The sequence below is a fragment of the Drosophila biarmipes genome, chromosome 2R, assembly GCF_025231255.1.
Source record: "Drosophila biarmipes strain raj3 chromosome 2R, RU_DBia_V1.1, whole genome shotgun sequence".
NCBI lineage: Eukaryota > Metazoa > Arthropoda > Insecta > Diptera > Drosophilidae > Drosophila > Drosophila biarmipes.
Genome location: NC_066615.1, coordinates 20,812,157 through 20,838,618, shown reverse-complemented (window position 1 = coordinate 20,838,618; position 26,462 = coordinate 20,812,157). Strand labels below are relative to the sequence as shown.

General features: G+C 50.8%; 7 protein-coding genes across 8 annotated transcripts; 4 read left to right on the top strand and 3 right to left on the bottom strand.

Annotated features, from left to right (window-relative positions):
• The first annotated feature begins 1,209 nt into the window (after positions 1-1,209).
• On the top strand, positions 1,210-16,150 carry LOC108022714 (ubiquitin carboxyl-terminal hydrolase 43). 2 transcript variants are annotated; one of them, XM_044091819.2, is made up of 7 exons: positions 1,210-2,202; positions 10,355-10,438; positions 11,762-11,995; positions 12,057-12,326; positions 12,408-14,226; positions 14,293-15,092; positions 15,157-16,150. In XM_044091819.2, the coding sequence occupies exons 1-7, from the start codon at positions 1,639-1,641 to the stop codon at positions 15,205-15,207; spliced, it is 3,822 nt and encodes a 1,273-aa protein (XP_043947754.1). In that variant the 5' UTR covers positions 1,210-1,638; the 3' UTR covers positions 15,208-16,150. The 2 variants fall into 2 exon arrangements, with proteins under 2 accessions (XP_043947754.1, XP_016947283.1); XM_017091794.2 differs by lacking the exon at positions 10,355-10,438.
• A 265-nt stretch (positions 16,151-16,415) lies between these two features.
• On the top strand, positions 16,416-19,791 carry LOC108022526 (uncharacterized). Its single transcript, XM_017091503.3, has 4 exons — positions 16,416-16,568; positions 17,606-17,904; positions 17,960-18,298; positions 18,910-19,791. Exons 1-4 carry the CDS (start codon positions 16,548-16,550, stop codon positions 19,538-19,540), a joined length of 1,290 nt encoding a protein of 429 aa, XP_016946992.1. The 5' UTR covers positions 16,416-16,547; the 3' UTR covers positions 19,541-19,791.
• Positions 19,792-19,974: 183 nt separating this feature from the next.
• On the top strand, positions 19,975-22,132 carry LOC108022528 (suppressor APC domain-containing protein 2). The gene is made up of 3 exons (XM_017091505.3): positions 19,975-20,166; positions 20,790-21,659; positions 21,720-22,132. Exons 2-3 carry the CDS (start codon positions 20,796-20,798, stop codon positions 22,062-22,064), a joined length of 1,209 nt encoding a protein of 402 aa, XP_016946994.1. The 5' UTR covers positions 19,975-20,166; positions 20,790-20,795; the 3' UTR covers positions 22,065-22,132.
• On the bottom strand, positions 22,090-22,645 carry LOC108022530 (uncharacterized). Its single transcript, XM_017091507.2, has 2 exons — positions 22,554-22,645; positions 22,090-22,497 (listed from the first exon to the last, which is right to left on the bottom strand). Exon 2 carries the CDS (start codon positions 22,495-22,497, stop codon positions 22,135-22,137), a length of 363 nt encoding a protein of 120 aa, XP_016946996.1. The 5' UTR covers positions 22,554-22,645; the 3' UTR covers positions 22,090-22,134.
• Positions 22,556-24,312, top strand: LOC108022527 (neuralized-like protein 2). Its single transcript, XM_017091504.3, has 3 exons — positions 22,556-23,301; positions 23,356-23,661; positions 23,722-24,312. The coding sequence occupies exons 1-3, from the start codon at positions 22,755-22,757 to the stop codon at positions 23,844-23,846; spliced, it is 978 nt and encodes a 325-aa protein (XP_016946993.1). The 5' UTR covers positions 22,556-22,754; the 3' UTR covers positions 23,847-24,312.
• On the bottom strand, positions 24,304-26,341 carry LOC108022529 (glutathione S-transferase 1). The gene is made up of 3 exons (XM_017091506.3): positions 26,222-26,341; positions 25,054-25,164; positions 24,304-24,986 (listed from the first exon to the last, which is right to left on the bottom strand). Exons 2-3 carry the CDS (start codon positions 25,146-25,148, stop codon positions 24,410-24,412), a joined length of 672 nt encoding a protein of 223 aa, XP_016946995.1. The 5' UTR covers positions 25,149-25,164; positions 26,222-26,341; the 3' UTR covers positions 24,304-24,409.
• LOC122818210 (uncharacterized) lies at positions 25,171-26,215 on the bottom strand. The gene is made up of 2 exons (XM_044092475.2): positions 25,674-26,215; positions 25,171-25,288 (listed from the first exon to the last, which is right to left on the bottom strand). Exons 1-2 carry the CDS (start codon positions 25,885-25,887, stop codon positions 25,188-25,190), a joined length of 315 nt encoding a protein of 104 aa, XP_043948410.1. The 5' UTR covers positions 25,888-26,215; the 3' UTR covers positions 25,171-25,187.
• Positions 26,342-26,462: the final 121 nt, after the last annotated feature.

Below are 26,462 nucleotides of genomic sequence, written 5' to 3'. Positions count from 1 at the left end.
CTGAGTGGCTGCCTGACAGACTCGCAAAAGTGGGTGTGGCCCGCCGACGGCGGCGGGGTGGTGGTGAAAAATGGTAGCCTATTATTCTTTGTATTGTTTTATGTGGCATTTATACGCGTATTTTTGTCGTCTTTTAATGGGTGAGGCGAGGCAAGGCAAGGAAGACTCGCAAGGGCAAGGAGACTACTTACGGAACACCCCGAGTGGAAAATAACAAAGGCAATAGACCAGCCACCCCGGCTGGAGGGCAAGGCCCCTCCTCGGCCCGTATCGCCATCCAATCAGTAGATAAATAACACATAAAATGAGGTGCTTAATCGGGTTTGAAGTGATGAAAGTGAAACTGAGCCATCCGTCCGTCCGTCCGTCTTCGTCCTCGTCATCGTCCTGTTTTGCGTGTGTCCCGCCGGAGGCGATGGCTTTGTCTCCGGCGTAAATCTCGAGTATCAACCGGGTATTTGAATATCATTTGCGACCGCCGAATTTCGCAGTGTGCGTGTCCTCCTGCAGACCTGACGGCATAATTCCACTTTAAGTGCACGCGTACGCAAGTCATTTATCAGCATTGTTTGCGTAAGTTAGGTAGCCAAAAATGGTTGATTGAGAAGTGCCAAAATAGCACACATAAGTTGATTGCCTGTGGAATGCGTAGTTTAAATATGCCGCGCTTTGCAGTAATTATCGATTGTCGATTAAGGTTTCTTAACCGGCTTATGGAGGCACTGGCTTGTTTTAATATTTATTAGTGCTAATTTTTTCAGAGTACAGCCAAGTAACACATTTTTATTAAACAATTGCTTACAATGGACAAGACCGCTGGTTTTGAAAATGTAACATTTTGCCGCCAATCGCGTTGCCAACTATCTCGTTTTGAATGCCTATCGATAGCAATATATTTTTTCTAATCGTGCTAATACTGCTTATCGATGTTTAGGGTGACCGCAAATGCCTTTTACATCGATTGTGTCTTGGAGTATACATTTGGTATAAATAAATTTAAATATTCAGATGGTATTTCTTTCGGAGCATGTTATAATTCTTTCAATTCTTGATTTTCTTTTCGCGTTAGAAGCTAGAGCTCTTGTGCTTGCCGGTTCATAAACTGCGAATACGCCTTTGAGGATTTTAGTATTTTTGCAGTGTGACCCTCTGGAGCACCAACGAAAATCTACCCTTGAGCCGGATGGTATCTTCGGTGGACAGCTCCGCGGTCACTCTGATTCGCGGACCCAAAATAAAAAAAACTTCGATCGCGCGACCATCAGCTCTTTTGGTGCAACGCCGCCGCCGAAAAAGTGAAAGTATTTGCATACGAAAGGCGGAACACAATCCGCGTATTGGGTCAGCAGTCAAGAGAAGCACGGGGCAGGGGCAGCGAGACAGCGGTGCAGAACGCGAGGCGGGGGCAGACACCCGAAAAAAGAGAGGCGAAAAGCAGCAGAGCGAAAATCGGAAAAGTGCATTAACGAGGCCGCGCAAATCACTGCAAAAAGGTCAATTCGCGCTAGTTAGTTAAGTTAAGTAGTACAGTACGTCCTACGCCCGTGCAATTCGTACGTAAATAAGAATATATATGTGACCGAAATCCGTGTGGCGAGAGTGTGCGAGCGAGAGAGCGACAGCGACAGCGACAGCACCATGGGCACGACAAAGGAGCGAAGAGAGCAGGGCGAGGGCGACGCCGCCACCACCCACTCGACGGCAGCAACAACAACCACAGCAGCGGGGGCTCCTGCTGCCGCAGCAACAACAACCACGGCAGCAGCCAGCACGACGAATGCCGCCAAAAAGATTCGCCGCGCCTTCTCCATGCCACGCAATCCCTTCCGCTGGTCGCGCAAATTCAAGACGGCCGCGGCCTCCGGTGCGACCTCCTCGGGCAGTGCGGAACAGGACGGCGGGGGCGGCAGGCAGGATGGCGAGGGCGGGGGCGGCGCAAGCGGGCGACGTGGCAGCCACACGGCCATCTCGTCCTGCGTGGGCGGCGGGCGTGGCAGGAGCGGCAGCATAGTCTCGCTCAGCAGCTACGAGGCTCCCCTGGCCACCCCCGGCACCGCCAGCAACAGCCACATGGCCAACAACAACACCACCGCCAGCAATGGAAGCAGCAACCACAAGCGGACGCGGGCCTTGCGCCGTTCGTCCTTCAGGAAGTTTCTCAACCGGATCGCCCAGCACCTCAGCTCAACGGTGAATGTGGTGGTAAGCTCCTAGTGCTATAAGAACCTATCCTTAATATAAAACAATATCTTTCGAAAATCCACTCGAAATAAATAACATTCATCCAATCATAATAACATTACTTTACGTGTTGAATATCCAAAAAGTTATAGTATATAGATCAGATTTAGATATAGATACAGATATTTATAAAAATATCAATATTTAATGTACTTGAAAGAATCCCAAATTTGTAAGGTCTCCACGTATTTTAAAAGATCTTAAGGAATCACAAGTCAACTTAGTGCTCACTTAAGCAGAACACCCATAAACATGTAATGGAAATATCATCTTAATTATCAATAATTCTTAATTGTCTTTTATGGCAACCACTTCTCAAGATTCACAATTAACATAACAACTTATTAAAGCGAAATAAAAAATGGTTGTGAATCATTATAATTAAAAAACGTACTTTATTAATGAAAGTTCACTGAAGTGAGTAATTTAATGTGCTATTCTGAACTCTTCTTTCAAGTTAAATTACTTCAAATTTAGTCAGCTTGCCATGAGTCGATGCTGAGTTGTTATAATGCTGTAACTATCAAATAATGAAAATACCACCAAATATGAGTCAATGAAATAACTTAATATAATAAATCAAACAGAATCGAAGGTGCTAATTGAGCAGATGCTTCCCAGTTAGGCAACTTATTTTGCTGTAGACTCCTCAACTCAACTCCCTTTGATAACGAGAACATAATAATAAGCCTCGGAAATTACCCATCAATATTCCGACAACAACAGTCTATAACTTCTTCGGAACTGTGTTTACCCACTTGAAGGCCCCTGATTACTTTTCAGGGTGTGTACTTCGGTTAGACAGGGCGGTAGGCATTGTGTCTAAATCTCCTGCAAATAGGCACCTGTAACGCGAACTGTTTGTTTGCAACTAATGAGTGCGCATAAACGTGGCCCATATAGTGGGACAGTGTTCTAGTATAGCTGCCTTTCTTTTCTTTGTTTGCCCGCTGCTTAGAGTGCATCTTCTAGCTGCACTCTGAGCATTTCGTATCCCCCATATAACACCGAATAGTGCCCCTTATCAGGCATCGGCCAGTGCGTTATCGGCGCTTTGTTTTGCTCGCCTCCGCGGCTGCTCTTTGCTCTTTGTCTTCGCCGCACACATGGCATCGGCATCTGCATCTGCATCTTCCCCTGCATCTGGATCTGGATCTGGGTCTTTTGTGGCTCACGGACTGCCCTGAGGAGTCACCACCCACCGGGCAAACCGCCCTTTGCCACGTTCCTGCGTTCCGAGTAGCCAGCCTTTCTGTTCCGCTCCCCGCGCTGAGTCACATTTGCGTGGCCGTTGATAAGGATTGCGCCTTGCATATGTATCGGTCCGAAAAGCGGCTTACTGGGACTTTGGCTGGCCTTCCCTCCTCGCAGGGAGTTTCGGAAGGGTAATCTACATGGCGGCCGCGGTCTTTGTCCACACATTCCATGCTGGCGGATAAAAGCCTTTGTTTACACAACTATAAATACATCGGACTCCGCTCTTTTTTGAAGTGTATCTCAAATGTTCTACGCTCTGCGGCGGCAATTTACGATCAGCAGACGCGGGGACGGGGCGCATGGAAATTAATTTTATTTTTACACAATTGCTGTCTCATTATTATCATAATTCCTGTTGTGCTTTTGAGTGGATGTGGGGGTGGGGGTGGAGGTGGAGGTGGGTAACTAGGTGTAGGTGGGCGCCTTTTGTTTCGCAGACAGCAATTGTTCAAACAATTTTTGTGTAAATGTTGCCAACATTTGTTGCCGCGTCCGCGCTATAGTAAACAAACAGGCAAACGCACACAGAGAGCCTCCGAAAAACAAGAGTTTTTCAGGTCGTGCGCTGCTGGAGCGAGACAGCAGCCAATGACGGACTGACGGGTGAGCCGGGCAGCGGGATCGGAGATGGGGGCAGGGGAGCAGGGGAACTCCACTCCCGACAAGGAGGCGCAAGTCGACAAATGTGTGCCACGCTTTTGTCAGGGAAGACGGCCCCACAAAGTGGGGAGAGCGACAGCTGAGGAGCCGAAGACAAGTGCAGGCAGGGCGCAACGACACGCCCCGGAGCATTCAGCCCAGCCCCGACCCAATCCCCTCCAGAAAGCGATAGCACCAGCCACTCACTCGTGCAACTGCTGGAATTGAATTTGATCTAATAATAAATACTTACGTTGGGCGCCCAGTGTGTGCGTATCAATTTGTAAACAGTGGGGCTCCAGTGTCTCCAATTTTCCGGCACTTGGGGCTCGGGTAATGCAATAAGCGACATAACTAGGAAATGTCAGCGGCCCAAGTATTTCAAGGCATACTAAGGATTCTCTCTCTACTAACAGGTTTTGTAAGCTAGTTTTGATTTAGTTTAGGAGTATTATCCGCATTAAGAGTGATATGATATGATATGTTTATAAGTAGATATCATAAATCAAGGTTTGTTTAAAAGTATTATCTTCATGACATATCATATTAGATATATCCCAAAACACCCTTTATTTATAATGAGATCAACCTGAATTATTCTACAAATATACACAGAACTAGTTAGGATCCCAAGTTTAATCTGCTTTAATTGAATATTCCAACGTAACCCCTGTTAATTATCCCGATCCATGGCTAGAGGCCGCACTGTATCACCACGATTGTGGTTTGTCGTAAAATTTTGATTAATTGTTGGGGGCAAGACCTCATGGCAGTAGTGCAGCTGACCTTTTCAGCGCTCGGCATTCCAGAACGATAGCCGCATACGAAAACAGACTGAGTTTCATTCAAAGCGGGGCGGCAGCGAGTAGTAAAGTGGGGGCGTTTGCAAAGCGGGTTTCAATGGGGCTTTGGCAGCACGTAAAGCTCAATGAGAACTGCAGTATCTGTGTGCCGTTCTAGCGACCTGTGATAGGCAGCCACTATACTAGTTACTAGGGGAAAGCTCAAGTGATTTGGCTTTAACAGTGTCGTTTTTGGGGTACAGACTTTTGGGTACGTTGCAGCTGTAGTTGTATCTTTTTATTTTCCATTTATTTTTGCTTTAGTCTTCTGACACCTTTCACCAAACAAAAGCCACGAAAAAACGTCAAGACATTCGGCTAGCTCTGAGCAACAAGTACTTATTACCGCTGTTGTTTTCTGCTTTCTGGGTATTTTCTTAACGACATTATGTGGCAATTGACCATTGTGATGGCTTGTTGTGGCTGCCGTTGTGCGCTTACCTCATTGTAACAATCGCTTTGATTTATGATTCATGCCGCTGGCACTTGGCACCGCACTCTGCGTTTTGCATTCGCATTGATTTTATTCAGAAGCTGAGTTTGAATAGCTGCGGGAAAACAAAAACAGCGGGGCCATGAGCGGAAAGGCGGAAAAGCGAAATGCGAAAAGAAAAACGAAATCGCACTGCGAGAACGGCGAGAAAACTGTGAAAACGGCGGCCACAACACCAGCAATAATATGGCTTATTAAAGATTGCATGCCAAAAATTGCAAATGCCAGTGGGTGGTGGGGGGCGGCACGGGGAGGGGTGGCGAGGCACGGCATTAAAGTCAAAAGTGACACTGTGTGACGATTGGGGCAAGAGCAACACGGCCAAAAACAACACGTGAGTTAGAATGCGCACATGCAAGCAAATGCACAGGGGGAAATATTCTTTACCAACCGAAAAATAATAATATTTTATGACGACTATAAGTTGTTTTTTTTGGTAATAACTTGTTCTATTCTCATTATTTATGTCTTAAAACTGGATGAAAAGATAGTAATCAGTGTGGTTTTCGGTCTATTATAAACTATCCCTGCGATCCTTGCAAATCTTTATAGGAAACACATTCTAAGATTATCAGTTCCATACACATTTTATTGCTCCTATAATAATCCTTATATAGAATATAAACATACTATATCAAGTGAAATGAATCCCAATCTTACATAACATCCTGATGAATGTGTGTATTTATCTGGTATACTACACCTAAGTCACATCCTTCGAAGGGTTCCCAAAATAACTTATTCATCAGAACTGAACAGTTTTACCCCCATTACACATAAATATATTCTATAACACTGCTTTTAAATAATCCCTACACTCAATATCGGATGATATGAATCACCCATTTTCGTACTGACACGATGATCTTGCACATTTTTCTCTCTGTGTCAGCAACAGTTTTGTCTATTTCCGTAAGCTCTGGCTTTGGCCACCCACAAAACCGTGTCTCAGGCCGATGTTGTGCTAGTGCACTTGTTGATGGCGAGATTAGTACGTAACCGCCCGGCCACCCCCTTTGGGACCCCTTCCGCCGCCGCCCCTGCTGGTCCGCTACTGTTTGCTGATTTTCTATGATATTTCAAGTGCACAAACGGTGGATGGTCCGCATGAGGGGGGATTCGGGGCTCCGGGGGCTCTTGGGGGCCTCTCGCGTAGTCGTACTCTTCGTATTTGTATTCCGTATTCCGTATTTCCGCCCGGTGGCTCACACGTAACTTTTGCTGTTGTACAACTGTGCGAATTATTGTCTATGGTTGTTTGTTGTTTGTGCTCGTAGTGCGATTCCTAGTGCCACCGCTGTTGTTGTTGTTGTTGTTGGGGCTGCTCCGCACGTTTTCCGTACCGCTCGGCCCCTTTCTCCCCCCACCTCTCTGCCTCTTTTTGCCGTTCTGAGTGAATTCGCTTTCAAGGTAAAATCAATTGAGATCAAACTAATTGAAAAAATGTTTTCAGAATTTTTAGCCTTTGCATTTATTTTCGTACTTCCATGGCCCGGCACGTTTATTTTCATAAACAATCATTATTAACAATTCGGTTTCAATGGGTCAGGCCGGCCCATACATTGTACTGCCTGGCGTGTAGGTACTGTGGATGGTGGAATTATGTTTTCAGCGCTTAGGCTGTCTAATTGGCCGTTACTCTCTCTCTGTTTGCCCAGTTCCCAGACGGCAGCCAGAAATTATCCACGTCATTCGGAGTTAATTACGCACCGCTCAGGTGGTGGCCCCACCATGATATACGACTGTAAGGGTCCCCATAAAGCGCCCAAAAACCATCATCAAGTGGTCCGCACACAGTGTGCTCTTGGGGGCCGCCCCTCCGTAATATTCCATTATGTACTACCTACTCGAATCACACGAATGTGACAGCGGTCCCAGCGAAAAGTGCAAATTTATCGCCGCTCGTCTGCTGTCGAGCGATTTGCCCTTGCCCGAAACAGCTACATACGCGTGGGCCTGGCAAAAATAGTCGCTCCCGGTCCAAGCCGAACGTCGGATATCAGTTAACGTTGACAGAAGTCATAGGGGCTGTCGTAACAGACAGTGGCGATCGGTAGTATAGGCGAAGGGTGCAGGTCAAACAAGAAAGAGCACTTTTACTCAGCTTAAGAGAGAGAGAGTGCGAGAGAGACGGAGATATGCATGCAGCGAAATGCTGTTTCTTAAAGGGCTTACTTAACCCTAAAAATCTCCATGCCAAATCGAATCTATAAAGCCATTTAGACTATGAGTAGTGAGTAATCTGATATGATCCAATAGGCAATACTTTTGAATAGATGGAAACACTCGAGTTTTTAAAATAGCCCAGTTACGTATTCAACTTAATCACTGAGCGATCAGGACAGCCGAATAAGTGCCATTGAATAATGTCGCTTATGAAGTGGCTATCACCCCGAGTGACTTGAATACTCGGTCATCGAATGGGTTCCGCTATAAACATGTTGGTATATGCCTAACAACACGAGACCCCAAAGGTCCAGCAAGCGCTACACTTGTGCCTCGCACTGTATATGTAGATATGGGGCCCTGAGCACTCGTATCTGATAAGCGACGTGTTCGCAAGGTGGCCTGATTAGAGCAACCTTGACAGAGCTGCGCGTTCTCCTCCACGTAATCGCGCCCTCCGAAATGGGCGTGGACCCCGCCGCGTGCGGGAATCTCAGCCAACCTTACATATATATTGTATAAAGAGATATCTAGGGGATCTAATTGGTTTACTGGGTGGTGAAAAGGGGACGGAGCTTTCGTCTGGCGACGACAATAAACTCATAAAGCCATGTTTGCCAAACGCTATTTCAAGACTTATCTGGCGAATGCGAAATCACGGCCAGCTGAGTGTTTTGCCTGCTCGTAAATCCCGGCGTGGCTGAATCAATGATTGTGGTGACGTTGGGCATTAGTTATACATTCGCACAGGTGTCACGTGATCGTTCTTCGTTCAGAGCAGCGCTGAAACTCGTAGATTGGGCGAATGGCGCGGAGATAAATGTGGGCAACAGGGCTCTAATAATAGTCGGATCGCTTGAGCGTTCCATTGATGAAATGCCGTCCAACCGGTAGCAGAACCACGATCGCTCTCGAGCCTACCGAGATTCCGCTCTCTGGGACACTGCCCAGCCCAAAAGCCAATTTCATTCATGCTCCGGCCAAGATCTCGTAGGTAATAACTACCTCGTGGCAGCCACATCGGCGGCAATTATCTTCAATTATTTACAATTATTTAATAAAAACGCAACGTAACTGCACAACAGATATATCTGCATCTGGAGCGACTTGTTGTTGATTTTATGGTGGCTTACGTAAAGGCAAATACTCGAGTGCAGTGCAATATTTATAAGTTATCTGGCGCGGAGCCCCCTTTCCCCGCCACCACTGCCTTATCAGAAGAGCTCTGGCCGCATAAGCACACATTTGCTGCGCCGGACGAGAATGGAATTTTTGCTGCTTGAAAATAAAGTAGGAAAAATGAACAAAAAACCCAGAAAGAATTCGAGACGCGGGCATAATAATTCGATACATCAAGTTGAGCGGAATACGCGAATGTAAACAAGGGAGGACACTTGATATATAAAGAAAACATTTGGGGCCACTTGACTGCTCCGCTCGGCAAACAAAACGAGAGAAATTTGCTTAAATTTATAAATAATAATGACGATGATGATAAAATTGCCGGCGCAAATTGAGACAAGTGGTCAGCTACTTTTATTCTATGTGTGCCTCCGCGTTTCTGGCTCAATTAACCAGCACAGACAGCCAGAAATGCCAGAGATGTATCAAGAAAGTCGACTATTAGGTACCCGTTACCCATCTAAAGGGAGGGCGAGGGAGATGGAGATATGCCTGCAGAAAATGTGCTGTTCCCGATCAGAACAAAATTTCATTTGCACTTTTCCGAAATAATAAAAAATGTGGCCGCTGGATGTCAATTTTAGAAAGACCGTCAGACCGAGCTAGATAGACTCAGCTAGAATTCGAGAACATTTCCTTTTACCTGTTAGATACTTTTCAACTAAACTAACATGCTCTTTTATCTACGCGTGAGAGGTATTCAAATGGAAGCCGGGCGAACGTGGCGGATGAGCAATGTCTCGAAGCCTCCAGCTGCGTGAGAAATGGCCACCGCGATTAGGTCAGCAGAAGTAGCATATACGGATAGGGAATGGGAACGGAGAGGGGAGGATATATATATAGAAGAGATCTGGACATTCCACTCAATTTATTCAACCGCTGAATTGCGGACCCCTCTTTCTAGGCGATGGCTTTGGCTCGGCTTACACCACTGCCGGCCCATTTAATTGGGTTTGTCTAATGAGCTAAGCTGCTTAAATTCGGAACCCTTTTTCAGCTTAACACGGCGCCTCTCTAATTATTAAGAAAATCCGCTTAGTGCCGGGGGTTTACCGGGGCTTCGGTCTTAAAGTCAAAGCAACTAGGAGTGGCGACTCTTAAAGTTGGCCCCCGGTTCGTGCCCTTTGCAAAGAACATCTTTCTTTTGTCTGGCGGGGCACTCGAGCAGCCACTTGGCCGCCATTCAATGTGGTCACTCCCCCAGCCGAGCAGCCGATTCCCCACCAGAGAACACAATACAAATGGCATTTGTTCGATGCAGTCAACGTCAGTTCAATGTCAATTTGCCAACAAAAGCAACAATTATTCAAAGCCAACGATGGGGGCCAGTGGTGTCAGTGAGCTTAAGCGAATGAGACAACGAAATCCCGGCTAATGTCGTCTTGGGAACTTGGTAATGGGAATGGAAATGGGAATGGGAACGGGCAGGGGACTCTCCTGCGGCATGATGTGCCGGAATATATCTGTGCTAACTGTCAACCCAACCAACTAACCCGTCTCCCCGTTTCTCCCCCGGAAATGCCGCCTCTTCCAGTCGGAGGAGCACCACTCGCCAGCGAATCGCATCGCCTTCATTGAAATCGTGCCATTCTACACCGGATGCTGGCGCAGAAAAGAGGTACCACATATCTAATCAGTGGGCTAGAGCCTGTAGCTAATGTCATGATCAGCCCTACACCGAAACACCTACCAGCTCATCCCACACAGAGATTTATTTCCTTTCGGCCAATTTACCACTGGCCGCCGATTTCTTTGCTTTGCGTGGGTTGTTTTCGCTTTCTGAAAACGGGTTTTTGTGTTCGATTTGCGCTTCTTTGGTTCGCCTTTCGGTTGTCTCTATTGAGTCCATTATTCGCTGGCTTTTGTTTGATTTTTTTTTGTATTTCTGAAACGATGACGTTACTCATCTTACTCATGTTTTGTCCGCCTGTCTGTTTTCGTCACTGGCTCTTGCTGTTGGCCCGGAAAATCGAGAAATCGGGAAATAAACCCACTTAGCATTGACCTCCAAGTGCACTGGCCATCCCCCAGCCCCACAAGAGGGGCTGCCAATTTCATAATCCGGCTAATTTCATTGCTGAACGCAACCAAAACCGTTAAAGGCACTCGGCCACATCGAAAATGCCACATTGAAGAGGCCCCAGCCCCAGCCCCAGCCCCAGCCGCAGCCTCAACCTCAGCCAAAACTCATTCCATTTGCTTTCGTTGCGTTTCCAGAGCTTGTTTATAATATCGTAAATTCGTATTCGGCCTTTGAGAGGTGTTGCTCCAGTTGCACAGCGAAAAAAAGATATTGCAGTGGGCACAGCCACGAGCGAACACCCCATTAAATGCTAGAGATCATCCATCTAGGGACCTAAGATCCACTGTATCAGTTCTTGGTTTTCATTTTGTTTTGTGGAAAGTTTTTCAGTTCCAGAGACGCGGCCACCAGACACACCTCCACATCCTATTAAAGCAATTTCGATTTCTTCGGTGATTAACACCGAAATTTTCCAGACGATTGAGCTCAATCATGGATCGCCTCGGCTTGCCCACCTCCTAAGCTTGCTTTAAATATGTACTTCTAATTGGTTCATTAAATATTTGTGGGGCAGTAGATCTAATTCGCGGAAGCCTTTGACTTATTTGCATTGTATTTGATGATTTAGCTTTATTAAAGTGTATTTACTTATTCGTTTGGGCCTGACAGGCCTTTCTTTTTTCGCCTTGTTTTCTAAATATTTCTTCATTTATCGCAAATTGATGTCTGCGCGCAGCGCTAAACAATTTTTAATTGGCAACGAAATTGAAACCCAATCGCCCAGCGCCAATTGCTGGCCCCCAGACCACTCCACTGCACTCCAGTGTGATCTGGAAACGGGTTTCTTGACCAGCAGCCAGCAATTTGTACTCCCCGGCGACTAACACAGTTCTCTGTTTGTTTTCCCCTCCTCCATAGGCGAACAAACATGGTCAGCCAACGGGATCTTCGGCAGGCGGCGGCGGCGGAGGAGGAGCACCAGGCAGCGGGGAGCGAGTGCCTCCCATTGGAGGTTACCAGTGGCCGGCGGACCAGACTCCGGGCGTAATGGGGCTAAAGAACCACGGCAACACATGCTTCATGAACGCGGTGCTGCAGTGCCTCAGCCACACGGACATCCTGGCCGAGTACTTCGTGCTGGATCAGTACAAGGTGAATATACCCTTTACCGATATAGGTAGCTTAATCTAATCTTGTTCCTTCTTCTCCAAAGGCTGACCTCAAGCGGCGCAACAAGATCAACTCGCGCAAGTTCGGCACCAAGGGCGAGCTCACCGAGCAGCTGGCCAACGTGCTGAAGGCGCTGTGGACCTGCCGCAACGAGAGCGACCACAGCACCAGCTTCAAGGCAGTGGTGGATCGGTATGGGACGCAGTTCCGCAGCTCCACGCAGCACGACGCCCAGGAGTTCCTCTTCTGGCTGCTGGACAAGGTGCACGAGGACCTGAACACGGCCAGCAAGCGACGCTACAAGAGCCTCAAGGTGGGCGCAATTTCAATCCCGAGGCGACTGCCGCTTCCTGGAACGACACGACTAACGCTTTCCTCCTCTTGTCCCGCGCAGAACTCGTACGGCCGTTCGGACGAGGTGATCGCCGCCGAGACGCTGGCCAACCACATCCGGTGCAACAACAGCTTCGTCCAGGCCGTATTCCAGGCCCAGTTCCGCTCCTCGCTCACCTGCCCGCGCTGCGAGAAGCAGTCCAACACCTTCGACCCCTTTCACTGCATCTCCGTGCAGCTGCCACAGCTCACCCAGCAGACGATCTTCGTCACGGTGGTGTACATGAAGCAGGTGCCGCGCCAGGTGCGCATGGGCCTCCGCGTCCCTGCAGGATCACCCATAGTGGCCCTACGAGAGCAGCTCCAAACGGACACGGGCATTGAGGGATCGCGCATGGTGCTGGTGGACCTGAACGCCGAGGGATTCTCGCGCGTCTTCTACGACACTCAGCCCGTGGAGACGCTGGCTAGCATTGAGACCATCTACTGCATCGAGGTGCCGGAACCGACTCCCCTTCCCAAGGCTGCTGCCCCGCCAGAGACGGCGGACAAGCCTGCTCCCTCAACAGCGGCTCCTGCTCCCCCTGCAGCTCAAGCGCAGTCGGATCTGTTGCTCCTAGTGGCCAATGTGTACCGGGCGAAGGATGGCAAAGACATCTCCCGCTTCGGAGCCCCCTTCAGCATGAAGGCACCGCGCGACTGCTCCTACCAGGATCTGCAGAAGCGCATGCTGCGCGAGATAGCGCCGCTGCTCAAGCCAGAGGTCTTCTCCTATGCCACGCCGCTTAACGAGATGTTCCGGATAAGGCTGCAAGACCCCTCCGCCGACCCGGACACGTATTTGGAGCAAGTGGAGCACCCGCTGCTCACTGAGATGATCGACATGGCACTCTCCGTGCTCTCCTCCGAGGCAGGCCCGCAGCACATCAAGCTTCTGCTGGAGTGGAGCTCGCCCGAGGCGCACTTCATAAGTAAGCAGCAGGACACGGAAGAGACCGTCGTAGAGCACGAGAGCGTGGCGCGACTGAGTGCCAGCAAGTCGAGCGATACGGCCTCCCTGACCTTGGAGCAGTGCCTGGAGCACTACACCAAGGCGGAGACGCTGAGCGCCGAGGACGCCTGGCGCTGTCCGCACTGCCAGCAATACCTTCCCGTCGTGAAGACGTTGGGCCTGTGGTCGCTGCCGGACATCCTGGTGGTGCACTTCAAGCGCTTCCGGCAGCATCAGTCCAAGGGGCCTCAGGCGGCCAAACTGACCACAATGGTCAAGTTTCCCCTGACTGCCTTCGACATGTCGCCTCATCTGGCACGCGGTGTGCACGAGAGCGCCAGCAGCTCGCTGGGGATGGGAACAGGACTGGGACTTGGACTCGGTCTGGGCTCGAATCCCTGGAAGAAGGCTCGCTCCGGCGATTCGCGCTCCTCCACGCTCAACTCGCGCTGCGATCCAAAGGATACGCGATACGACCTGTACGCCGTGTGTTACCACCAAGGAGATACCCTGGAGACCGGTCACTACACGGCCGCCTGCAAGAATCCCTATGACCGTCAGTGGTATAAGTTTGACGATCAGCGCGTGAGCAAGGTGCCCGAGGACGACATCGAGCACGACATCATCAATAACGAGGCCTACATGCTATTCTACCAGCGACGGAGTGTGGATGCTGGCGAGTGTTCAGGATCCAGCTCGAACTCCGGGGATCACTGGGTGTCGCGCATTGCGCCAGCCCCTTCGTCCTCTGCCTCTTCGACTTCTGGAAAGGAGACGGTCAAGCTGGAGGCCACCAGTGAGATGCCAGAAACTCCGGCGGCAGCAATGGTTGAAAAAGCTCAATCCAAGCCAGTGGACATACCCAAGATTTGCCAGGAGAGGGCGGAAGGTAAATCAAATTGGATGAACAACGTTGTAGAACATTTGTTAATCTCATTCTTTGCAATTCTTTCAGTTGCCGAAGAGCCCAAAGATGACGCTCAGGAGAAGGCTTCAGCTCCACATGAGCTGAACATTGAGGAGCTTGCCTATGCCGATGCCGATGTTGACACCAGTTTAAGTGAGACAAGCAAGACGGAAACAATTGCAGCAGCAAAGGATGAACCCGAGAAGCTGGCTGCAGAGGAAGCCACGCCCATATTTGCCATGGATGAGGATTGTACCGACCTTGGGCACGAGAAGAAAGAGGAGCCAGGCAAGAAGGAAGACGAACGCTCTGAAGCTCCACTTGCAAGCGAAACTGCCGCTGAGCCCAAGACCAACGGTCATGTCAGCGCCGCTTCATCCAGCTCTTCCTCCTCTGAGAGTTCGCTCTCGTCACGCTCCTCGCCGAGATCCCTGAGCACATCGGTGACGGCGGCATCCACTCTGCAGAGCAAGTTTAACGGCCATGTAAATGCCGCTCCTGCTTTGTTTAATGGAAATGGGAACCCGACACAGCTGTCGTCCAGCTTGCAGCTTTCCCGTCAGGTGCTGCAAAACCATCACAATTGGCACGGATCCAGGAGCAGCGTGTCGGCGGTGGAGAATGCTTCGCACCATCAACAGCAGCAGGCGGCGGCTGCAGCCAGCCTAAGCCTGCGCCACTCTTTCTCCACCAGCTCAAATTACACGGAGACCCTGTCATCGCTGCTGCGCAAGTCGGCAAACACGTGCAGCAAGGACACGCTACTGTTCATCGACCAGCAAGGTCACCATCACACATCGGGACTGATCGAAGACGACGATGATTCATACATGGGCCGGTCCCTATGGGTAGGTTCAAAAAGCCGATGAATCCGAGTAAATTCGTACTTAATTTGGAAATCTCATATTGCAGATATCCCCCGTGACGCCACACAAACTTATCACTGTCTCGCCCAAGAATTAAATGCGATATTGTGATCCATTTTGAGCATAAACACAAACCGAAGTGGAGAATGGAAGCCGAAAATGAAAACGATACCGAAACAAGAGCATACACAAACGCACTATAGCCATAAGCCTAAAGTTTACTTTATATGATATTTCTAAACCGGAGCTACCGAGCGACAAGCAAAAAGCATTATGAAGATGTTATACAACTCTGTTTACTTTAAGATACGTACTCATATATACGATAGTTGCAATATTGCATTAAGTTTGAAAGTTGGACGAAACTTGAATAGAATCCGTAAGCCTTAGTTTATTTATTCGATAGCGATTCGAAGCCAATGACGAGGATTAGTGTTCTGTATATTTTACCGAATTGACATTTGATTTGTTTTTTGTTTATCACCTAACGACTACCGATATTTATTTAGCCAAACAATGAAGTACAATTTGATTTGATTTAGTTACCCATTTCACCTGTTTACCCTCTTGTATAGTTCTCCTGATCCTGATGTAGCGATGAAGTGCTTGGCATACCTAAGTTTAGCTTTTTGTACACGAAACCAAGTTTCAGACTACAATCTATGCGCATAGTTTTAGCTGTAAGGACATGTATTCTCTTTAATTACGATTACTTTGGATTCTATATTAATCTATTGCCTGTAACTTTCCCACACACCCACATACAATTCTGGCACAACTGCATATGATTCTTTCGGTTCGATGTCGGACTACGTTTTGTGCGGCGATTATAAAGCGGATCTATATACAAACATATATGAATATATATTACTTTATGAATAATGGATTCTACATGTAGAGGAAAGCATTACACCAAAACATTATATTGATAACAAATGTTTAAGGACTCTGCCACATTGTTTTCTGGGGAGAAAGAACTTTATTACGGTGTAAAATGTTCATTGTATTCATAAATAAACGTGAAGTTGTTGGATATGAAATGCGATTTTAAGGAGAATCAATAAAGTGGGTTGGTACATATTAATATATGAGGGACTGGGAACTCTTGACCATGTATTTAGACACAGCTAAAGCACATCGCTTTAAGCCTAAAAGTATGCCTCGGCGCTGGGAAGCTATCTCCAAGCTCGACTCTCTTTGGGAATATGCAAAATTCAAGGTAGAGCTTTCTTTCCACTTTCTCATGCTCTGCTTGTTGACCGGGCTTAAAAGCAGCCGGAGGTTCAACGTCTGCAGCGACTTGGCCAAAGACTCAGTTCAGTTGCTGCACTTGACGCGTCTGGTTCTGTTTTCTGGTTTACCCCGCTGCGGATCATATTAGCCTCCGAAGAAGGCCAAGTGGAAGAAGAACCGTACACAAGAAGCGATCGAGCGGAGATGGATTATCGTTTAGTGCTGGTATGTCATCATTACGGGTGTGCTAACTGCTAACTGCCAGCTTTTTGTGGCGCGTCAAGTTCGTTGCCTAAGTCTTTTGTTTCGCAATGCGCCAGCACTATTGGCGAGCTAAGCGTTCTCGTTTACTGTTACCCAGTCGCTGGGAACCACCCGATTCTGGAGCATGCTAATGAATTAAGCTAACTGTGGAGCAGCTCCACGCTTAGCTCCGTTCCGTTCTGGCTGGGATCGGTCTTTGGCTCTGGCTTTGCCCCTGCCTTTTGGCCGGGTGCCGAGCAACTTTCCCGTTAGCCGTGTCGTGTGGCACGCATATTTGGAACAGCGCCGCCAACGAGTTCTCTTCTGGCCAAGAACCTAACAGAGCGGCCTGTTTTCGGCTGCTTCTCCGGCTCTGGGCTCTAGGTTCTCGGTTCCCCAATCTGCAATTGGGCTACCAATATTTACCTATGCAAATAAGGCTGGCTCCGCTCGGTGCTACTCTCTCGCAGGGCAAACGAGTTTCTGGCCCATTAGAAGGGAAAAAGACAAAAGAACGAGCTGTGGGATTCGGAGACTGACCCAATTTCGGCTTCCCCATTCAAATGGCGCTGTGAACCGTGTCGCAAAGAGAGAAATTCCTCGGCTTCTGGGCACTGCATCCGCCCACCCAGCCCCAGCATCTCCACTTGACCTGGTTAACGCGGCCCGCGGGCCGGGGAACTTTTGGTTTCGTTGGGGCCACGGCTACCCAGAATTTCAGGGAAAGTTCCCTCGAACAATTAATGGTCAAGTGAGCGCGGCAGAGCAATGCAAAAGTCGCGCGTCTCGGTTTCGGTTTGTTTATCTCCACAGAAACAGAAACTTTCGCGCTTTCGCCAAACAACAAAACACCGAAAAGAGTCTGTCTGTTTGTCCGACTGTCCGGCTGAAAGATCTCGCCTCTTTCTCCGGACAATGCCGGGCCATTCACCGAGTCTGCGGGCAATTAACTTCCAGGCATCCACATATATATGCATTACCCCCTGATACCAGCGTCTTTTGTTTTCTGCCCCTTGTAGAAAATTCTCAGCTTTCTGCTGCTGGCCCACTTGGGCTTTGCCCAGGCGCAGCTGCAGTCGCCCTCGGAGTACGGTGAGGAGCAGCCCCCGGAGGGCTACTACGCCTTCGTGGAGTCCCCCAACGCGGTGCCGCCCAAGGTCAGGCCTCCGCCCTACACCTTCGTGAATGCCGAGTGCAAGGATGTGGCCGCTGGCAAGAAGTCCGCCGTCTCGGTTCACAACATTTGCGGTGACCTGAACAAGGGTCAGATACCCAAGAATCCGCTGGGTCAGAATGTGCTCGGGGAGCCCTATCCCTTGTAAGTAAAGATTAAACAAGGGTTCGCTTGTATCACTCATAAAAACCCTCCCCAGTGAGCTCATCCGCAACCAGACGCTCAAGTTCCTCTCGAAGACCTTGCCCGTTCTCAAGGCCGACGACACCCTGCCCAAGGTCACCCAGATCATCCGCGATGAGCCCGTGGAGCAGCTGGACAGTAACAACATCGACAACAACCGGCAATACCTGTCGGGAGGTTCCACCCGAGTGCGCCGCAGTCTGCCCGAGGGCGTGGAGTCCAACGAGTACAGCTACTTCGATCCTGCCCTGGACGAGGAGGAGCAGCACCAGCAGCAGCAGCGGGAACGGAGTCAGAAGCAGCGAAGGGCCGCCGAGGAGAGGAAGCCACGAAAGTTCTGCGACGGCGGTGGAGTGTAAGTTCATTATTGGAAAATATTAATCTACTTATATAAGGCTGGTTAACGACCAAAGTAATGGGCTTCGAGCACTAACAACTCTAGCAACTGATAATAGAACAGATTTTTTAGAATAATTGAATTGAATTTCTACAACTCTAAATGGGGTATATTTCTTAAGATAAATTCCATTAAAGGAAGCTCGAAAAAGGCGTAGGGAAAGGCCACATTTCGGCTATTAAGGAGGTCACCACTTAATAACCATGAATCATCATAAAAAAACTTCTAAATACAAAGGCACTTAAAAGGCAGAGAAAGAAAATGAGGTTGCCATTTCACTTTCCATGCCAAACCTATAAATATTTATAAAGCGAAACTAATTAAAAAGCCTTCATTTGGAATTTATATGTTGCTAGTTCTGGGAAATAACAATTCTTTTTGTATGATGTCAGTGTCTTTCAAAAGACCAACAAAAGAACCTATAGTACTAGCTGATAGGGCCAATGACCTAAGAAATATTATGTCTTCAGCTACTCTGTAATTTATAAACTTATATTATAAAAAAATCATAACTTCATAACTTCAAAACGTTTCATTAATTCGAATAAATTTTGCATTTCCCCGCACAGATTCTGCACCCTGTACAGGGCCATCCAGGGCGACACCGGCGGAGCTGCCCCTGCCACGCCCACTGCGGAGCGGCGCGAGGAGGTGGGTCCCATCCGGTACGAGGGGCCGCCCACGCCCTGCCCCGCCAAGGTGGAGTACGCCACTCCGGTGTTCGCCAAGAACTACCAGGGCGCCTGGCGCTACGTGGTGCAGATCCCCTACGAGGGCTACTTCACCCAGACGGTGGAGGTGACGCGCTGCATCCAGGCCCGCTGTCACTACCTGGACGGAGGATGCCTGTCGTCGCCGCGCTGGGTGAGCCTGCTGGTGGCGGAGATCTTCTACCCGAATGCGGAGGACACGGTGCCCACCAGCTCGACCACGACGCAGACCCCCTCGGTGCAGGACTTCCAGGCCTACCAGCAGTACCTGCAGAAGCGGGCCGGAGTGGCCACCGCCTCCGATGGCACCTCCTCCGGCGCCTCCGCTTCTGCGGCTCCCGCAGACGCGCATTGCGACGGACACGACGAGCTGGGCTGCTTCCAGGTGCGTCTGTACTACGACTGGTTCCTCATCCCCGGCTCCTGCAAGTGCTGGCGTCCGGACTACTTCGCCAAGTACGTGCGCCGGAAGTCGGTGGCCGATTTGTGAGCACCGCCCGGGCAGGATTGGCCAGCGGTTAGCATAAGTTTGAATAGTAGCTTCTAGAGGACCACAACTTTGAGATGAACGGCTCATTCTAGTGATCCACCCGCGGGATCCCCGACTCCCAGCGGATCACGCAGAGTTTGCAGTTCATGCCAGATACATTATTAAGGCGATTAGCTCCCTCCTTCGACTGATTAAGCCAAGCGCATTGCATTTCTACTAATAAATACGTTTCTACCTAAGTCTGGCGAGAGGCGCGCTCTATTCGGTGCTCCCGCTGAGGAGTTTGGCTGTGGCTTCAGCCTAGGCGCTCTCCCACTTGCCTTTGTGTTGGAAGATCCACCGAAAAACCACAGAAACCAGTCGCGCAAGTTGCGCATGCGTGCGAGACTCGGGCCCCGAAACGCGCGCCTCTAGTGTGCAGTCAATATAACCAGTTGGTTGGGTTTGGGTATGGCTATGGGCTGGGGTCCCGCGCAGAGCCAAGCTGCATTACATACACAGAATAGGTGCAGAGCTTGCGCAGAAGCCTTGACGAACGGCCTCAAAATCAAAGGCTGCCAGAAGAGCCGCTCGGAAGAACTGGATCGCATTCGGACTTCAGGAGCCAACGTTTCCGCACAGCTTGGGTAAGTGCCAGCCAACTGGGGGGCAGGCTCTTCGCTTATAAACAAAACAAATAGTCGAAGTGCGCTTATAAACATTGTTTTGGGCTCGAAAATAAGGATTACGATTGCAAGACGCAGAGGTTCTTTTCGAAAAGAGTAGAGAATCTCAACTAAGGATTCTTCTTATAAGTAATTCTGGCACTAGAAAGAAATCTACAGAAGAACTTGTTTTTGAACCTCATCTTCTCGTGCCCTTCTTCAAGTGCAAAAAATATTCCGGGTTAAGTATAGTCTAGCAATTAGAAGATAATCATGGGACATATAAGAACTACTTTCTCGATCTTTTATTTCTTAACCCAAAAAAACGGAGTTTAACTGAAGAAGCAAATAATGGGAGCTTTTTAGTGTCAATATTTGCTACCAACAGAATCTGCAAAAAACAAGTGAAATATCAAGTGGGCGAGTTCGTGGCCTGAGTCTTTCGTTTGGCATCCCCAGATCTCAAGACATTGCGCCAAATTCACACGCATTCCATTTGGTTTCTGCCATGCAAATGAGCCGCCATGAATATTCAGTTATGCATTGGGACCAAGCGTGGGACCATCCATAATCTCATCCCACTTTCCATTTTGCGTCACCCGCAGACGAAGATGCTCCGCCAGAACACCAGCACCAGTCTGCTGAACCTCAGCACCGGCGATGGAGCAGGCAGCCACGGGCAGACGCAGACGCAGTCCCAGTTCCCATCCCTGGACATGGACGCACTGCCCAAGCAGTTTGTGCTGTCCATGAAGAAGCTCTTCGACATCCTGGACGACAAGCAGAGTGGCTACGTGCGCTTCACGGACATCCAGAAGGGCTGGCAGGACGACGGCTCCAAGGGACTGCCGCGTGGGGTGTTGGACTCACTGCGACGAGTCACTCCCAGCAGCGGACTGCTCTCCTTCGAGCGCTTCTGCGCCGGCCTCAAGTTGTGCCTGCTCCGCAATCAGCAGCAGGCCGTGGAGGACCTGAAGATGCGTCCTCGCTCCCAGGTGAACCTGGCTCCGGAGATGGACTACAGTTCGCCGGCTCCGCCGCCCAAGCCGCCACGCCAGGTGCCCAAATCCCCGGCCCTGGGAAAGGCCGACATTCGACATGTCCTCCAGAACTGGCAGCTGAACATGATGGCGGATGCGGGTAAGCCCAAGGTGCCGCAGTCGAGGGAGCAGTTCGAGCACCGTGGCTCGGCGGATGGCGGCTCCTCTTCCACCTCAGCCTCGGCCACCGACTGGAGCCTGGCTCTCCCCGTTGTGCCCAAGAAGACGAGCAGCAAGCGGCGGGAGTCGCGGAGGCACACGCTGCAGCACGGCATCGATTACAACATGCTGAAGCGACTGAAGCAGCTGGAGGAGCAGCGGGAACTGCTCCTCTTTGGACTGGAAGGCGTGGAAAAGGCGCGTGACTGGTATATGCAGCAGGTGCTAAACGTCCAGGAGCAGATCAAGTACTTCGGCCGCTTGGGAACCAGATTTGTGAGTGCCCCAAGCTACAGTTTCCGACCAATAGTTACCCCCTTCTTGGTTTGCCCACAGGATCAGTGGTCTGAACTGCAGCAGGAGCGGCTCAACTTCCAGCGAGCCCGCGTCCTGGAGGCCAATCGCAGCCTTCAGATTCTGGCCGACACCTGGGAGCACGGCGGCTACCCACTGCACATCAACCTGGCTCTGCCGACGCCCGCCGTGCCGAAGCCCAGGCAGATGACCGATCTTCTGAGCCGCGTGCGCGAAAAGACGCCGCTCCTGTCGGACTTGTATGAGCCACAGCACTCGCACTCCCATCCGCAGTTCCTGCGTGCCATGTCCAACTTTGTGCTCAGCCAGCCGTCGCCCGTCAGCCAATCCTCCGCCGGACTGGGCGACGCCGATGTGGTCTACTGACCAGGGGAGAGTAGTAGAATCGATGTACTTTGTAAATAGTGTATTATTAAACGAATCTAAGGACTCTAGGCTAGACGGGATTGGGGTAGCGGCGCATGTACTTGTTGAGCTGCTTGTAGTTGAGGTTGGTGCCCGGCTGGACGATTCCCTGGTTGACGGTCTTCTTGGCCTCGAACTTGCGGTCCATGTAGCACTTGTAGCAGTTCTGGAACTGGCTGATCTCCTTGTGGCAGTACTTCTCCACGAACTCGTTGTCCTTCAGGCAGGCGAAGAGCACGCCCATCTCCTGCAGGCAGGCCACATCGTTGCCGGAATCGGCCTTCCCGCTCACGGAGTTCTTCAGCCGCAGCGGCAGGATCTCCTGGAAGGGCACGTCCTTCTCACTCTGCGGCGCTCGGCCACGGGCGGCGTACAGCGCTCCGGGTACTCGCATCTGGGGGAGGATCAGTTTTCACAGGGTTTTCAGTCAGAAAGTAATGTTCAACACACCTCGTAATTTCTAAAGTTTCCTGGCCGAATCGAACAGCTGTTCCGTGTTATGTCACTAGCCAGCTCGTGGTGAATGGCACTTTGAGTCCCCAGCCCTGGCAGTTGTGTGGAAAATATACGGGCACACTAGAATCCAGCAAAAAGTAAATAAGCCACCTCCGGGCTCGCCAGGATCAAGGATCACCGAACACCAAGCGCGCCATGGAAGCCGCCGAAGAGCGCGACCAGGTGGCGGCGGCAGCTCCCCCCTCGGGGCATCCGCGAGCAGTCCCCGCAGAAGCCGAGCAGGAGGATCCAGGAGAGCTGCAGCACGACCACGAACGGGAAGCGTCTCCGGCGCTCTGGGAGGGCTTGCCCTCGTCCCTTAGCAGTCGCAAACGCCAGCTGAGCCGCTTCCATCCCTACCACGGCTCCAACATCCAGCTGGGCGACGACGCCACCGTCGCTTATCGGAGGGCCAGCTTCGCCGACGCCCTGACCTTTTCGGAGCGCCCCCTGGCTCCGGGCGACATCTTTCTCGTGGAGATCGAGAAGATCGAGCGCGGCTGGTCGGGCCACATGCGCCTGGGCCTCACCGAACTGGCGCCCCATGTGATTCGCACCAGCAGCGAGGGATTGCCCCACTTCGCCCTGCCCGACCTGGCCAACCTGGGCAACAGCTGGATCTACCCGATCTCCAAGTTCGAGATGAACCAGCGCCAGGAGTCGAACGACATCATCGAGCCGGAGACGGACGACGAGCCACACAGTAAGTACTGGTCAAACATAGCAAAGATGCCTCTGGACAGCCATTCTCCACCAGGAAATCTCCTGGGCGACGCCACTCACGTGAGGACGCCCCGCGGCCTGCTACCAAAGAGACTGCTGCGCCCGGCCATGGGCAACGGCAACGACTCGGACATCCTGCTCACGGACCGGGGCTCCCGCATCGGCATCATCTACGTGCCCACGGCGCAGAGCGCCTCGAAGGGCGAGCTGCACTTCATCATCAACGGGGTGGACCGTGGCCCCGTCTCGCGAGACATTCCGCTCAACAGAGCACCGCTGTTCGTGGTGATCGACGTGTACGGCACCACAAAGCAGATTAGGATCATCCAGCTGGAGGGCAGTAAGTGGAATCTTTTACCAAATGACCTTCCGTCTCCTAATCCAACCTCTCTGCCTGCAGTTTTGTCCCTGCAGAGCGCCTGCCGCAACGTCATCCTGGAGAACTTTGCGGACGACGCGATCACCGAGCTGCCGCTGCCGGAGAGCATCAAAAGATTCCTGCTGCGCCGCGACTACCGCGACTAGAGCCCCCGGACTATGCGCTCTATGCAATAGGGCCCAGTGCGTGTGAATGAGAGAAGCGTGTGTGAGGGAGTGTGCATGAGCCTGGGTCGTGATAGTCTGTTTACCCATAGATATTTTAAACGCCTGCGTCGCTAGTGAAGTGCCCGTTCATTGACCCCCGACTCCGGACCCAGAGAGACTGCGGGACTGGCCGATCCCCGCTAGAAGGCGCCCACATTTGTACTTTCTGTAGATATATATTTTGTACATTCGGTTCGAGTTACCAGTTACCAGTACACACGCCCCACCCTGGACGATCCTATGTTGTCGAACATAATCCCCGCCAGCGTTCGTGTATGTGTGGTTCGCCCGGCGCCGGCGAAGGACCGGTCCCCAAGGCGGTTTCCGTTTCCATTACCTCCTAAGTATATTGTTGCTACATGTAAGTTAAGTCCACGTAATAAAAGACCGATCAAAGTCGCTGTAACTGCTGTACTAAGACGTTTATTCAAGAGTGGTTATGCATATAGAGTGCGTGTGTGGATAAAGAAAAAACAGAAGTGATCCGCCGCCGCCGCCGACGCCTACTTGCCGCGGTTCTCGGCCAGCTTGGCCTTGAAGATGGCCTTCAGCTCGTCGGATCCCTCGCCGTTCAGCTCCTGGTAGTAGGGCAGCTCGGCGAGACGCTTCAGCCAGGCCTGCAGCTTGGGGAACTTGAACTCATCGATGGGAGCCGTCTCGTTGACCGAGGTAACGGTGGCCACCGCGCAGAAGTCGGCGATGGTCAGGTCACTGCCGCACAGATACGGCTGCTCCTTGAGGAAGCCCTCCAGGATCTCCCAGCACTTCTGGATGTAGGCGATCTTGTCGATGGAGCAGTCCGTGGAGCCGTGGTACAGGATCGGCTCGTAGAGGAAGCGCAGGCGGGCGAAGAGGTGGCCGGAGTCCAGGTGGAGCCGGGCATCCACGTTGGCGCGCTGCACCAGGTCCTTGGGGTAGAGCTGCTGCTGCTCCTGGCCGTACTTCTCCACCAGGTAGGCGCAGATGGCGTGCGAGTCGATGATCGTGGCCTCGCCGTCGATCAGCGTGGGGATCGTGTGCTGGGGGTTCAGCTTGAGGAATTCCGGCGTCAGATGCTCACCCTTCAGCAGGTTAATTGGCCTGTTCGAGCGGAGACACTTGTTAATTGAGTTAAGTGGCACGGTGTGCGGACGGTGTGGGAACCCACCGTAGTTCAAGGTCGAGTCCGATCGCCTTGGCCGTGAGCAGGACGGCGCGGGAGGGGGGGCTCAGGGTGGCGTAGTACAGAACTGGCTTCGACATGGTGGGGTGACTGGATCTGGGGGTGTGCAGATGTAGTTATTAGTATGGGTAGCCATGGTTTTTGGAAGGAACCTTATTAACTCCGGATGGCTTGAATCGCAGATTGTTAACAGGCATCCGGAAATTTTGTAGCTTTACAGCTACATAATATATGAAAATATGCAAAATAAAATATGATTTACTCCAGATCCTTACTATACTTAGAAAAATACATTAATGACAATTCGCTCCCCAATGTTATTTCGCAATATTTCGAAATGGTTATCTGTGAAAGCTTAGGTTTTATTTCCTTACCAAAACTTAAACTCATTCCCATCCAATTTTATGAATCTTTATGATAGTAGTAACTCATTTACACAAAACTTATAAAACTTATTTTCTGATGGATTTCTACATCTGGGCTTCGAAATGGGTTCGAGTGATGTAGCCACTTGGGCTATAATATAACATTATAACATTGGAAATAATAATAATAATTAATTTCCTATTGTATCTTGAGAACTATTCTGGAGTTCCGAAAACTACCTGCGATCGGTTTTCTGGGGATCACCAAGGTGCACTCTATCCGATGACTGCTGGAGCGACCCTCGCTGGCCGGGCAGTGTGTCAGCGAGCGATCTGATCCCAGAGCACTGCTAACCGCACTCACACCACGGCGCCGCCGCTCCACTACCCCCGCACCGTACGCACTCCGCATCCGTGCGGCACCCACAGCAATATCAGATAACCCCGGGTCCATCGCGCGATAGCGGGCGACTTATCAGAGCACTTAACACGGCAACCACACAGCGAAGGAAATTTACTGGGGCTGCCGCCCCGCCCCCACTCTGACCCCCTCCCACGCCGGCGGCGACCTGGACATTGGGTTTACAAAATAAATGTAATTAGCGGCACACACACAGGCGCACACGCGCCCCCCTCGAGTGGCTCTGCGAGTGTATGGGCAATCGCCGGCAAATTGTTTTTGCACTGGTGCGCCTGTGTGTGGGTCTGATTTCACAGGGGGCTGATTTTGCGCATCGCAGCGAGATTAGTGCGCACACACACGCACACAGGGCTCCACTGTAACTCACACTGCTGGGCAAGAACAACACGAACTGTTTAGAGTGTATCTGTGTGGGGAACTGGCGCACGAACGTCTCCGTCGAAGTCCAAACGCGATCTGAATCGCGAACGAGAAGCTTTATAGAAGCCTCGCCGGCGCTGCCGCTGCCTCGGCCGGCGGCTCTGCCGCGCAGCCAGCTGCAAGGGTATGGGTGTGGGGCTCCGGCGCGCTCTCCGCTCTCCGCTCCCATCTCTCCACTGCGCTCTCCA